Genomic DNA, 14,627 nt, shown 5'->3' on the forward strand with positions numbered 1-14,627 from the left:
AGAGTAGGTATTTTCGAAGATAAGAGAATTATAAGCATTATTTCGTAACATAAGAAGCAAAAAAGAAAAGCACTACAATGCTACTCCTGTTTTATTAACTCCAAGTAGTTTTCGATTCATTTCATTCATTGTTCTTAAACAATGAAGAACAGGTGTTAGTGTTCATTCTCCAAAGACTCGCTAAGTCAATGGATCTAGTGAAATTTTTACTTTTCATTTCTTTCGCTCATTTTGCGAAAAGTAGATTATTTTGTGGAAAGTCCAAAATACCACTGGAAATCGGGGAATGGCATCATCATTTAAAACACATGGATTCAGCAGTGGTAGAGAATCGGCCCGTAACAATTAATGAAGGACAAGTGTACGTATATGAGAATTATTTTCCTGGATACATAATTAATTACATACACGTGGACAATGTTGCGATGAAATCATGTGGAGCAAGCGCTTCGATTAAAAAAGGGGGTATCGGCACTTCGTCTGTTCTTATAATTCTGCACGCGGAAACAAATGAGGAAATTAGATCTGTTATTGACATTTGGGGAACCAAACATTTTGAGCAAACAACAAGAACATTGCCGAAGGATGAGAACACGAAAAATTTAAAGTCATTATATCTCTTCAAGGAACTAAGGGCAGTCAACCACAACAAAAAATATTGATCACCATTTTTCATTGAAATTTTTGATGTCTTTTTAATAAATCGTTAAGTTATTTAAAAATATTTTGTGTGTTATTTAATTTTATCATTGTTCCAATTGCTAGGAGGACCATTATCATTAATAATATAATTAAACGGATTTTTTTTTTATTTATATTATTGTAAAATGTTATGGAAAGAATAATATAGAGAAAAAATACTGAAGATAATAAATAATACTAATCAAATACATCTGACTCAAATAATATTATTGTGACCCATACAGAACGTAGGGTGTTCTGGTCCAAACTTTGATTCAAGAAACAGACCTCAAACAGGGCAAACTAAATAAGTCTAGAAATCCGTTCAAATGAAATTAGTCCTTAGGTGGGTGGAATCGAAATAAATGAAAAACAATTATTTAAACAAAAACATTTATTTTTCAATAGGTACTTTTAACAAAATACATGATTGGTAATTTTACGTAATATGAATATATTTCATTTTTATATGTACTTGATTTGTGAAATGTAAAAATTAGAAAATTCTATTACTTTATTACACTCATGTACATGACTAGATAATAATTAAAAAATACATAAAATTCCAATGAATCTCGGATTATATAAAAATAAATTCTGTTGAAAATATTTGCACCAAATATCACTTTATGACTTCTCAATAAATTAATATCTAAATATCAAATATAAACTGATATAAATATATCAATTGTTACTTTCTAAACCTTTTTGTGCGATTCAATGTGATGATAAAAAGAAATATTGATTTAATAAATTGAATTACATTTTACCATACAGTCTATATATTATGTGTTATTTTATTTTTTTTATCCGTCTTATTCTACTATCTCATTACATAATAATATGAAGGATATAATGTAAATAAGTATTACCTGCAAGCATAAAGTTATTTCACGACATTTTTAATATAATCGTTCTTTCTCTTATTTTTATCAATAAACTTAATAGGTATGATAAATACCATAATATGTATAGTAAACATTTAATACTCTTTGATCGGCGACTTGTTTCCATAAAAGAATATTATGTATAGAAAGGTTTTTTTTTAATTTCCTGCTACTATAGTCTATAATTACAGATTTAAAGTTTTATTCGGTCACTTTTTATTAATAAAAAATCATGGTTCCATTACCATAGATAAAAAATAATTCGCAATTCCTTATTTTAAAGAGTCAATATCTGTGTCTCGTCACAAGTAAACAATTGATATTTTCCTTAACAACTTCGCGCAAATGAACGATACAACATAGATGTGGAGTATATACGATAAGGTTAATAATAGCATGTTCCACTTTCATAAAACTTATTAACAACACATCGACCTATTTAAAATCGCGTTGACGTTATTTATTGATCAATGAAAAATACATGTAAAGCTAATTTCGCTTTCGATTACGCTACTCACGACATACAAGCTTTGAATACATCGACTATACACTATACTATATTTTAACAACATAATAGAACACACTATATAATAATAATGTCAAAGCGTAGATATTTATAAATGTATTATGCCCATATTAGGGGAGATAAAGTAATATAATATCATAATACTCATTGAAATTCACTTTTCATAATTCTTACTCTAAACTTTGTGAACATATCACCTACATCTAATTTCTGCTTTGTTGTGTACTGAGATCTGGTAGTATTTTAAAATTCAAATGACTATTTTGTTTTGGCAGCATCTGTTGTGCTTCAATTTGCTACATCTGTTTCTGTTATGGCAATGAGCAATATTAAGGACAAATAAATTTTGATCAACTTAATCAATGTTATGGAATTTCAATATGGCCCGGCCCTGTATCTCCGAGTTGCAAAGCTTTCTTACAACTTCTTGTGCTTCCTCTGCCGGAAACACTGAATGTGGCGGGGGTTCGATCTGTGAATATAAACCGAAAATAAACATTCCATATACCAAATGATAAAATACAAAACATTTAAATATCACCAAATCACTTACATTTCCATTGGCAACCAATTGAACTAATTCTCTCAACTGTTCAATACTGCCATTTGGTACCATGATAATGTTGACATTCATTTCCTCTGCTTTCTTGGCAAACTTAGGTAACAATTTATCCCCTACATCCTCTGTTACAAGGACCATACCACCCTGTCAACATAAAGAAACAGTTATAAAAGCAATCAAAAATGTTACATGAACAAAAAAAAATATTACAAATATTGTATATACATTATGATTTTAAAATCTACCTGAGCCAAACATTGAAGCGAACGATGGAGAGATCGGGATGTAGTCCCGAAATTAAGCACAATATCCACAGGTCCTCCGCAAGCGTCGATAGTACGCTCGATTAACTGCTTTTCATACAGATCTTCAGACCATTGTACCACTTTCACCCTATTTATTTACGACAAAAATAAATAAAATAATTTTTTTCAATATCCATTATATAGTATGAGTATATTACTAAGGAACTTACTCTTCACTCTCATGCGCCAGGACAAAACCTTCATCCTTAATAGTCGCGACTGATATGAAAATATTGTTGTGGTGTGGGCTTTCTTTGAAACAGTGTGTCGCAATACGAAGCGCCCACAGTGCTAAGCCACCAGTGCCAACAATCAAAACAGTAGCTTTGTCCTTCTTATTAGGACCTTCTAGAATTTTATTCAAACATTCAATAGCAGTATACACGGTATTCATAGCTAGCAATGCACCCGTCGGAAGCATTGCAGCTACGCTTAAAGGTAAAGTATCTGGCACTGGCACGAGACATTTAAAGTCGGGCACAACAATGTAATCTGCGTAGCCGTGTGGAACTCCCTCATATGGAAACAACACAATTCTAGTGCCCTCGCCCAATCCCTCAGTGTCTTCCGCAGCTTTCCCTATAGCATCGACAACACCGGCTACTTCGTACCCTGGGAAAAGAGCACCATCTCGCAGTCCTATATGCGCCGGTGTGGAGTGTAATCCGAATCCCTCCATCTCTCCCGATAGACTTCCGATGGAGGAAACCGATGACGTACTACACACTGATGCTGAACGGGTTCGATGAGCTCGATAACACGCTCCGGCATATACTACTCTAATTCTCGCGCCATACATGGGCACATCGGGAACGGGGACATCAAAGCTAAATACACACTCCTTGAGGGTCGGCCCAGGAGACTCAATTGATACCTGTCTGCACAGCTTACTCATTTTAGTGTCCTTCTGAAAGAAAAAATATATTGAAAAACACATGTTACAGATGACACAGATGCACACACAACTAAATTATTTATAAAAAGACAAATAATATTACTTTCTGAAATGAAATTCCTGATGCGGAATTTAATAAAGCCATAGTTTTATTACTAAACAAGTGTACAAATCAATTCAAATGCTGCCACTATAAGAACTAATGAATAATATAATATCTGCAAGTATCTCTATGAAAAATTATTTTCATAATATGTATTTACACAACCAATTAGGTGTTCTGATTATTCAATTTGTTATCTTATTTCAGTGTTCAATGACATTGATAAAGGATCTTTATCATGCATCTTATCAGTTGTTTTGCTATTCATTCTCTTTTGTTATTTATGTTAATAATTAATAATTAGCAGTCAGACATTATTTGTATTCTGAATTATTATTGGTTGTTGGGTGTAACATTTTTATGTTGTGTAGATGAATTACAATAATTATTGTTACTCTGTAAATAACAAATATATTTTTTATTTATTTATACAATAAATAAATATATAAAAATTGCTTATTGATCAATGAGTAAAAAAAGATGTTTCTAATATTAATACATTACAATAAATATTATATTCTAATGTATTAGTAGTAGAAACACTATTAAAACAAAATTAAATAAGTAGGGTACCTACTAGTAGTATTGTAGTAGTAGTACTAGTAGTAGTATTTGTTTTTTTTTTTTCATTATTTTAAACTTGAACATTCAATTCAATACATAAATTAATAAAAAAATAAAATGTTTGCAACTAATTTTTACTATCTAATATTCTAATAGGTATGTGTTCAATGTTAATACAATATTCTACACTAGCTGTTCCCCGCGGTTTCACCCGCATTGCTCCGCTCCTGTTGGTCTTAGCGTGATGATATATAGCCTATAGCCTTCCTCGATAAATGGGCTATCTACCGAAAGAATTTTTCAAATCGGACCAGTAGTTCCCGAGATTAGCGCGTTCAAACAAACAAACAAACAAACTCTTCAGCTTTATAGATTATCATAGTCATCAAATGAAAAAGGGTATTAACTATTCTGTTTGAATAAATTTATGTACTTACATAATATTATAATGTGTATTCATAAAAAAGACAGTGATAATGTCAAGACACAATTTTAAATCTCAGGCAACTTAGCACCAAATTTAAATTACTCTCAAATATAAGTGGTATATTGAATAATAATATACTGAAAAAATATAATTGTATATTTTCAATTTTAATGAACAAACTATTAAGTAACTAGGTATTTTGTTTAAAAATATATCTGCAAATATTTGTATATCAGTGTTAACACAGTTTCTTGCCACCTAAGAGCCAATGAGGACAATGAACGAATAATAACATTCATATAGAACATTATCACGCCAGCGGACAGTGAAAAACAAAACAATGAAAATTATATAAACATCAGTATTATGACCTTCCTGAACATGAAGGTCGTTCTTAGACGTATGTTATTCAGAAAAACTAAATATGAATTAAGACATAAAACAGTTTAAGAAATGTTAAACAAAAATAACTTCTGTGTTATAAATCCTATTTAAAAACGAAGCCATTCCAAACGGGTAAACAAGAGATCATGCAAGATGGACGTGATAAAAAAAATAGGCATAAAATACAAAAGGGCTTGAATTATATATCAAAGATTCAATAATCAATTACTTACCTATTCTATACGACTTTATAACTGAATCACCCCTTTTTCTTCAAAGATTACTCTTTTGCGTAACGTAATTCGCGATTTTTGAAAACATGGGTCAATATTCAAATCCTATGTCAAGTGTCATATGTCAAATCAAAATCTAAAATGACATTTGACAACAGGCGACAGACGTATCGAAACTTACGAAACCTCAGAACAAAGAATCCTGTATGATCGTTGTTCAGAGATCGAAACCTCGAAACGAGCGAACGATGCAGATGTCTCTGGAAAATAATATAGTCAGAATAAAGTACAATTATAAAAATAAAATCACGTAAAGAAAGTACAATCTAAGGTATAATCCTTCATATAGATCTCAATACATTACTTGCTCTGAGATCTCAATATAAAAAGCTTTCGCTTAATCGCTTCGCACGCAGAATGAGGAATGACAAGGGAATGATGGGAATGACCCACAGGAATGACCAGTCCATTATGGATAGGAAAAGAAATCCATGTAAGCCATAGAACTTTATGAATAATGTTTCATCACCGTGATATTTTAAAATATAAAGCTTCTAAAGTATATAAAATTTGAAAGTCAGGCTAATTATTAGACAAACAATATTATTAATAAAATATAAGACTTAGTCTACATACATCAATAAATTTACTTATAAATAGCATTCGTTTTCTTTGAGTTTGAGCAGTCGAATTAATTGTTCAAATAGTCTATTACTATAATTACCCAAAATCCATTGAATTAAGTCAATCAAATATTTAATAATCACATATTTTTCATGATTCAGTAAAATAGTTATATTATGTACAACAACAAAAAAACAATTCATATTTATAAAATTATATTGGCTAATGGCAATACCTGTTGGCGTGGGTTTGAACTTTAGTTATTGTTAGCGTGGGTTGATTAAATTTATTTTACATAAAAACACTATTTTGATTAATTGGTGCATAAGAATTTGTTAATCAAATGATTTTTTGCACTAAGCGGTTTAGGTAAGTGTATATTGAATAACCAAATATACCAAGCACTTTGATTTAACATTGTTATTGATTGATGTCATTTGTCCGAAGTGGCCTCATCAGCATTCGTTGTGTTTTTTTGTATCTCATTGATTTGAAAATAAGTAAAATGAAATGCGCAGCGCATTCTATTGATTTAATAGTGAAGATACGAAGATGTGAGTATCAATATCGTTATTGTTACAACTTGAAAAGCTGAAGCTTGAATTCTGTGACTATGATGACAGTGAGCGACGCGGTTGACAATTATTAGTGTTATTGCAGTTTGCATTGTTTGCGTTTTTAGTATTTACATAAGTAAATACATATTTATATCAAAAGCAAATATATAAGAATCATAATTCCTCAAAAACTATTCCCAAAATGTCTCGGCGTATTCAACTTGTCCATACGTATAAAAAATTCTATGGGACCATAGTCACCACTCATTTGAAATAATTGATGTACCTACATCAAAGTAAATTTATAATATTACTAATGAAAACGCACAAATTTCATACTTGTATCATAACACAGCCACAGCGAAAATACTATGATGAATGTACATATTTTTTTTAAAGCATAGCGAATACATAAGGCATGTGAATATGTATCTACACCACTATCATTAAGAGATATGTAACATCAATAATATATTAGGAAATTTGTTTTTGTATATAGAATATGTTACAGGATGAAATTGAAAAAATCTTTCACTGCTATAATGATATTTTTTTTCTTATTTGAGAGCAGAGGAATTCAGAAAAGTTCTTATAACAAAGTTAAATTATATACAACTGTTAAATATTTAACTATTACTATAATACTGCACTGCGAAATAGAGAAAATTTTACCTGTAAAAAAATAGTGTTCTTTTAATGTGTAACTACATGTTTATATCTAATAAAGAATTAAACATTTTTTTCAGAGTGTGGTTGCCTATGAAGTAGTAAAGCTTCATATCTGAAAGGATTGTAGAAGAGGTATATTAAATATTTTCTTACAATATCCATTTTAAATGTTATTCATATTGTATTAAATTGCCATACTAAATTATTTCTTCCAGGCAGTCACCATGTCTCAGCAATACAGTTTGCGGTGGAATAACCACCAGCCAAACTTTATATCAATGTTCACAACACTTCTGAACACAAAGACACTTGTAGATGTGACACTAGCGGCCGAGGGACAACACTTACAAGCACATAAAGTTGTCCTTTCAGCATGCAGTACATATTTTCAGGTAGAAATATGTTATATATTACTCAGATTGTTTTTTTAATGAGGCTATTCTTTTGGGAATTAGTTTAACACATATTTATAAATGGATAAATGTAACAAATGAAAGACTTGTAGAACGCAAACTTCTGATGTTGCTATATACTGAATAAAAAAAAAGTAAGATATTATATAATGTTTCAGGCACTCTTTGTGGACAATCCATCTCGTCATCCAATTGTCATCTTGAAAGATGTATCTTTCTCTGATCTTCGCACAATGGTTGACTTCATGTATTATGGTGAAGTCAATGTCACTGAAGAGCAGTTGCCACAGGTAAATTTCATGCACATTGTTCACATTTAATAAACCAGTGTTCAACCAAATTCATTAAAGTGTTGTTATTTTTATAGCATTGAAATGCTTAAAACTTTATTTGAGTGTAATCATTTCTTACAGGTACTGGACACTGCAAAATTACTGAAAATCAAAGGTCTCACTGAGATGCCTGATTCTACATCCCTCACACGACAAAATACATCATCAGATTTCCAGTCGCCAGGGGAGTCTATGGAATCACATAGGCCTTCTGCGTCACCATCATCGTCTCCATGTAACAGAAGAAGAAGGTTAATTTATGTTCTTAATAGTACATATTTAGTATCCTATGTCCTTCTCCTGGCTCTAAACTACCTCCCTGCCAATTTTCAACTAAATCGGTTCAGCCGTTCTTGAGTTATAAGTGGAGTAACTAACACGATTTTCTTTTATATATATAGATTTTATATTGTGTAATCTTTTTTGAAGACATTGAATAAATAAATCTTTCTTCCCCTTAGACGCCGGAAAAGTTCATCTGGTTCAACGAATCTAGGCAATCTGGTGCATGATGAGCCCAAAAATGAAGACTATGGGCAAAGCACCCATGACATTGTCCGCGGTGAGACCATCACACTCAGCAGTCTGCCTCAGCAAAGACGCATGAGGGAATATGAGGAACGGATGGATGTCATTCAGCAGGTAATTAATTCTAAAGATTTTGAGTTTTCTTTACATAGAGGCATATAATATGTGACTTGCCCCCTAATAAAAAGTTTGCAATTATCATGACTGAATGTTATTTTCTGCTTCAGCCTGGAGAAGCCCACAATCTAAATGTTGAACCTATGACAATGGATAACAATGCAGTGGGACTAGCGCAAGGTATGTCAGGTACTGTCACTCTGTACTTCATTTTCATTGCTTCAATTTGATTTTATTTACCTCACTACCCTGGTCTCTTGAACTTCGATAATATTCATTTAATTCTTCACTTTATTTTGCATAATTCCATACATTCACATCAATTCTTATAATACAGCATGTCTACATTGAAAATGTATTATAATATTGTTCTAAATAGTAAGTTTAAAAGTTCGGGATGTATGTTCTGTTTTCCAGGGAAGGGAGATAAATGAATATTATTTTTTTAAGTTTGAATATTTCTTTTTTTTTTAATTGTATTATACGAAATCATTCATCTCTCTTCCCAGGAGGACAATGGAGTATGTTGGAGCACACTTACCCGCGATACCCAAACGCCGCTTGTATCGGTGGGGGAGGGCTGCAACCGGACCCGGGAATGTATATCAACAATGTCATTAATCCTCACGCGGATCACGAAATAAACGATTACGGCCAAAATTTAGGGGTGACCGGCCCGTCGCCGGGCCCCAGTTGTGCGGCGGAAGCTCAAACGACCCACGACATATCGGCACAGAACCAACCGAAACGACGGCGCACCACCAACCCACAGGCCGCGGAGAACTTCCAGAGGGCGTTGGAAGCCGTGCGCATCGGCGGCATCGGGTTCTGTAAAGCGGCGCGGCTGTTCGGCGTGAACAACAGAACGCTGTGGTTGGAGTACAAGAAGAAGGGCTACCCCAACAACCGGCCGAGCATCAAGAGCCGGATCAAGCGCGAGCACTCGTCGCCGCCGATCGAGACGAAGGAGGAGATGCCGCCGCAGGAGCAGCAGATGGCGCTGATCTGCCCGCCGCACCCGGTGCCCGTCGGGTTCATCGACCCGCGGCCGCTGGACTTCCAGGTGCAGGTGAACAACCCGACGCTGAACGTGAACTACCAGATGCAATAGAACGCGGCTTGCGGCGCGCCGGGCGTCGAGTCGTACTCGTTGTGACCGGGGTGGGCCGGCGGGCCGCTGCCCCCGCCCGGCCCCGCGCTGCCGCTGCTGCTCGGGCCCGCCGACCCGTGGCGAGTCGTCAACGTGCAACTGCCCCTGTAGATACTGCACACTCGCGCGAGGCCCGCGTGCGCGCCATCCTTCGCTCAACGGAATTGAACGTGCATTTCTATTTGCGAACTTTCGACCTTAAAATATATTGAGAGGATTTTTTGTGTCGAGCTGTACTGAAGAAATATACCCATAAGTGTGGCGGGTTATCTAGGATGCCAATTGCTACTAATGAAAAAAGCATATAAATCTTCCAGCGACACAAATATACATTGAAATATATTTGATCCTGCTACATTAGAGGATAAACAATACTTTTAAACTTGTAAATACAGTTCCAGTTAACCAAACAGTTTGTCTAAGATACATGGTTTGTGATGGCTTTAGACATTCTAACGTGTTTTATAAAGAAACCTATTCATCGTAATAAATGCAGTTGAAAATGCATACAATTCAATTGTGATGATTAGACTTAAAGTACTTGAGTATCGTAATATTGCACGCCAAATGACTATATTGTATTAGCTTAATCGACTTTAGTTCTCTAACCTCAAGACAAAAGTACCAATGTATGTTGTACGAAATCAATTATTAGGTTAACTTTTCTCTTGAGGTAATATGGAGGAAATAAGTACGATAAGTGTATTACAATAGAGTAAAACAATTGGATGCACTTGAAGTGTGACGCTGGGCGACGCTACATCCTCTGCGGGTGATAATTGCCATAAAAATAGTATATTTAGATCTCAGTAGAACAGTAAGGTTTATAAGATATTTGTAAATGCTTTATTATCATATTACGCATTACTTAGATTGTAAGATATGTGAAATGTGATAGCGAATTTATTATAGTTATTATAATAGGATCAGATTGATGTTCTATGAAGTTCTAACAACCGTGTTATTGCATTGTTGAGCTTTAAATCATAACACAAAAGGCAGCTTAAGTTCATTTGTATGAAATCTACCTCCGCTTAAATATTCTTACGTATAGTTTAGTTATGATCGATTATGCGTCAGTTATTACTACCAGTGAAACACAATTCTGTGATAGTATTTTGAAATATTATTACATTAAAAATACTTGCTTAAAATTTATTAAGCACAATCAAGCAAGATCTTCAGTATGTTTAAATTTTTATAGCATAAGTATTTTTGTAATTGTATTGTATTTATGATTTCTTTTTTGGTGTAGCTAAGTATGATTAGGAGACAATTTATTATACACTTTTAGATATTGCTCTTGCATTAAAAATCATATAAAGGGTTTTTTTTTCAAGCATTTTTATGCGAATATTTCTTTTTATAAAATGATGCGACAGGCATTTACTTGGGATTATTGTGAAAACGCTGGGCGAAGTAACAATATTTCTAAATCATTAAAATAATAACAAATTATTTTCTTTATATTTTTAAAATCAATTACAGACTTTTTTAAATTGCGTATATATTTATACATTAATTAATATTATTAATACACTAAAAGCCATAAACCAATATAGTCGATATATTTAACTCGATAAAATCATTCCGCAGATCTAATGTGAGCGTAACCATAACTATCTGTGGATATTGGTATATCTAAGTCATTTTACGCATAATAGTTTAGGCGATCCTCACACTGCCCCGCATCACGCTGCATGTTGCATGTCGAAGCACCTACGCGCGTTCCTGCGGGAGTGCAGATCTGCATCATCGTGCGGGTTTTTTGCGCACTCACACGCGTAGGTGCGTTTGTAGATTCACGCACGGCGGCTCTCATTTATTCGCCGTTCTCTGTGGTGGTCGTACAATACTGAGCATCACGACGCGCGGCACTGCGGGTTCGGTGTGCCATACCTTGCGTCTCGCCCCGCACCTACGCGCGGGAATGCATGTTTCTCCGCGTGTATGCGCGTGATCCGCATGTACGCGCGTGGTTGCATTTTCAGTGTGTTGGACTGTGCGTGTTTTCTATACAAACGGAGATACTTACAAGTAACGTTAAACACGCAGTCACGCAACATGCAGCGTGGTGCGTGGCAGTGTGATAATCGCCTTAAAGTAGACACATCACAACAATAAAATTTCAGTTAACTGGACAATTACATTAATTTCAAAATTCTTGTATCGCATTAAGGGTTATATTATACAAGCGAATTCCGAACGTGCTAAACGGGTCCGCACCGAATACGTTACGTACGCGGCAAAGTACACGCCGCGCATGCGCAGTGAATTGGATACGCAACTAGAAGCGTGGACGCCATTTTGTACTGCCTCCTTCCGTATTGTACAACGTGGTTTTGCTAAGAACGAAAGACTAAAACGTTGACGATTTTCTACGCGCCACGCCCCGCAGCCGTTTACAAACCAACAGTATGACGAGACCCGTATGTCTCAACGCTTTTAATGTATTGAATCGTGACGCCTTAGGAACTGATTGAATAGGGTTGAAATTAAGTGTTAAGAAAATTAAAAAATAATCAGATTAAAACTGAGCACAAATTAACCTTTTAGCTGCTGGCAGTATAAAGAGTAAATCTTAAATTTAGTACAGTTTTAATTAACGAAAATATAGCAAGTGAAGTGGGTTGTAGTAGACTACAAGCCCGCATAGGACAAAATATGGGTCAAATGAACCACCAGGGGACATATCTAGAACGATAGCAGAGCAAAAAATAATAAGATTCATCACTATGCCGTCACTTGTAAGCTGTCCAACTGAGTGCAGATGAGAATTGAAAAGTACAGGTAGACTCGGTAAATTTTGGTCATATGATTTTGTACGGCATTCTTAACCATCGATAGATCCATTAAAAATAATAAGAAACCGCTCAGTGCCGTACAAAAATGGTGGTCCACCAAGTCGGAATTTTAATTTAATTCCCGAGAGTTACCGGGGGTAAATTTGGTCATTTGACCATGTACGGCATCTGTATCATACTATTGCTATACTGCTTTTAATCCATTATTCCGCAACGCCGTACAAAAATCATGGGGACAAGGGGAAAAAATCGAGAGTTGTAATCCCCTCTCTTTCCCCACTCCAGGGGGTCATTTGACACAACACGAAATAAATTTATTTTTAAAGTATTTTATGCATAGATAATATTTTTTCATGTGCCGTACATTTTCGTTGGTTCAAAGGGGAAAAATCTGAAAAAGAAAAAAATCCATATAACGAAATGTTTGCTTTATATTTTTATAATAAAATATAAATATACATTAATATTAAGAAGCTCGAGGTGGTTAATTATCACCTTGGAAAGTCGGAGTCAGGTAGAATGGACTCCGTTAAATTGATGAACTAATAAAAAAGCTATGAACGAAAAGATGTGAATTATATGCAATCAGTCCATGAATACAGGTAAAGTCACAAGCAAATGCTAGTAATATATACATATTCAAAATGTACAAGTAAAGCGCTTTCAAATGATACCAAACACTGCATATTTATCTTAACTTTATTTTTTTACTCTGTATGTTTTGTCCGCTAGAGGGCGCCACATTAGATTTTGTGAAACCCCATATAGCCTTTAGCTAGCTGGTCGCTGGTTATACAGTGAACAATTCAGACGCTTCTAATGATATGTCATTTGTCGAATTCTGATAAGTAGTTTAGAAGTTACGAGGGAATAGATGAACATACATACATGACCTGTATACAACCATAACCCTCCTTTTGCTTTGCCGTAGTTGGGTAAAAATATGTTAATGCCGTACTGTATCGAATGGCCATAAAGCACCCTTAAAATTGTAGCTTTCGTCGCTTTCATCAGCCGGTCTGCACAAAAATGTACGGCATCGTTTTTTCCTAATTTATCTATGTTAATACTATTTAAAACAACGGATAAAGTGTAGAAAACTATTATATTTCATTAATCTACGATGTTTAAACTTTAACAAAATTTCTGGTTTTGCATTTCTCTATAACTTTTTTTAGAACGGTTTCTTTTGAACGGCAATACTATACAACAATTGAATTTTACAATATCATGTTAAAAAAAAAGTTCCCGTACAGGGTCAAATGACCTTACAGCTCTTTATATCAAGAATTCGATGAAATTAAGATGATTATTGGTATACATTTAAGAGAACAATTATTTTTTGACGGCATTGCTTTTAATAGTACTTTTGAGTGCTAGATAATGTTTTGGAACCGAAGCCGTACTTAGTCAAATGACCCCCTGGAGTGGGGAAAGAGAGCGGATTCCAACTCTCGATTTTTTCCCCTTGTCCCCATGATTTTTGTACGGCGTTGCGGAATAATGGATTAAAAGCAGTATAGCAATAGTATGACACAGATGCCGTACATGGTCAAATGACCAAATTTACCCCCGGTAACTCTCGGAAATTAAATAAAAATTCCGACTTGGTGGACCACCATTTTTGTACGGCACTGAGCGGTTTCTTATTATTTTTAATGGATCTATCGATGGTTAAGAATGTCGTACAAAATCATATGACCAAAATTTACCGAGTCTACCTGTACTTTTCAATTCTCATCTGCACTCAGTTGGACAGCTTACAAGTGACGGCATAGTGATGAATCTTATTATTTTTTGCTCTGCTATCGTTCTAGATATGTCCCCTGGTGGTTCATTTGACCCATATTTTTGTCCTATGCGGGC

General features: G+C 34.4%; 3 protein-coding genes across 6 annotated transcripts; 2 read left to right on the plus strand and 1 right to left on the minus strand.

Moving 5' to 3' along the window:
• The first annotated feature begins 188 nt into the window (after positions 1-188).
• On the plus strand, positions 189-705 carry LOC149911118 (uncharacterized). Its single transcript, XM_090112232.1, has one exon. It carries the CDS (start codon positions 189-191, stop codon positions 660-662), a length of 474 nt encoding a protein of 157 aa, XP_089968358.1. The 3' UTR covers positions 663-705.
• A 412-nt stretch (positions 706-1,117) lies between these two features.
• Drat (Death resistor Adh domain containing target) lies at positions 1,118-5,714 on the minus strand. Of its 3 annotated transcripts, none has more exons than XM_090102973.1 (5): positions 3,960-4,095; positions 3,132-3,868; positions 2,902-3,049; positions 2,648-2,800; positions 1,118-2,566 (listed from the first exon to the last, which is right to left on the minus strand). In XM_090102973.1, exons 1-5 carry the CDS (start codon positions 3,999-4,001, stop codon positions 2,450-2,452), a joined length of 1,197 nt encoding a protein of 398 aa, XP_089959099.1. In that variant the 5' UTR covers positions 4,002-4,095; the 3' UTR covers positions 1,118-2,449. The 3 variants fall into 3 exon arrangements, with proteins under 3 accessions (XP_089959099.1, XP_089959117.1, XP_089959108.1); XM_090102991.1 differs by lacking the exon at positions 3,960-4,095 and adding an exon at positions 5,568-5,693 and having other exon boundaries at positions 1,119-2,566; positions 3,132-3,865; XM_090102982.1 differs by lacking the exon at positions 3,960-4,095 and adding an exon at positions 5,568-5,714 and having other exon boundaries at positions 1,121-2,566.
• A 714-nt stretch (positions 5,715-6,428) lies between these two features.
• Positions 6,429-12,588, plus strand: LOC149911120 (uncharacterized). 2 transcript variants are annotated; one of them, XM_090102999.1, is made up of 8 exons: positions 6,429-6,560; positions 7,495-7,549; positions 7,633-7,809; positions 7,989-8,120; positions 8,244-8,413; positions 8,624-8,804; positions 8,918-8,996; positions 9,317-12,588. In XM_090102999.1, the coding sequence occupies exons 3-8, from the start codon at positions 7,642-7,644 to the stop codon at positions 9,916-9,918; spliced, it is 1,332 nt and encodes a 443-aa protein (XP_089959125.1). In that variant the 5' UTR covers positions 6,429-6,560; positions 7,495-7,549; positions 7,633-7,641; the 3' UTR covers positions 9,919-12,588. The 2 variants fall into 2 exon arrangements, with proteins under 2 accessions (XP_089959125.1, XP_089959133.1); XM_090103007.1 differs by having other exon boundaries at positions 8,918-8,987.
• The last annotated feature ends 2,039 nt before the right edge of the window (positions 12,589-14,627 follow it).

Source organism: Colias eurytheme, chromosome 1, assembly GCF_061535395.1.
Source record: "Colias eurytheme isolate Ceu_HAF_F1 chromosome 1, ilColEury1 Martin Lab GWU primary, whole genome shotgun sequence".
Classification (NCBI taxonomy): Eukaryota; Metazoa; Arthropoda; class Insecta; order Lepidoptera; family Pieridae; genus Colias; species Colias eurytheme.

Bases quoted from the DNA above. Each gene is read 5' to 3' on its own strand.
- LOC149911118 (XM_090112232.1), top strand. From the start codon at position 189: ATGGATCTAGTGAAATTTTTACTTTTCATTTCTTTCGCTCATTTTGCG.
- Drat (XM_090102973.1), bottom strand. From the start codon at position 4,001: ATGGCTTTATTAAATTCCGCATCAGGAATTTCATTTCAGAAA. The intron at 3,050-3,131 runs GTAAGTTCCTTA...GTAAATAAATAG, and splicing joins CTGGCGCATGAGAGTGAAGA to GGTGAAAGTGGTACAATGGT. The intron at 2,801-2,901 runs GTAGATTTTAAA...TTATGTTGACAG, and splicing joins CGCTTCAATGTTTGGCTCAG to GGTGGTATGGTCCTTGTAAC.
- LOC149911120 (XM_090102999.1), top strand. From the start codon at position 7,642: ATGTCTCAGCAATACAGTTTGCGGTGGAATAACCACCAGCCAAACTTT. The intron at 8,414-8,623 runs GTTAATTTATGT...TCTTCCCCTTAG, and splicing joins CCATGTAACAGAAGAAGAAG to ACGCCGGAAAAGTTCATCTG. The intron at 8,997-9,316 runs GTACTGTCACTC...CTCTCTTCCCAG, and splicing joins ACTAGCGCAAGGTATGTCAG to GAGGACAATGGAGTATGTTG.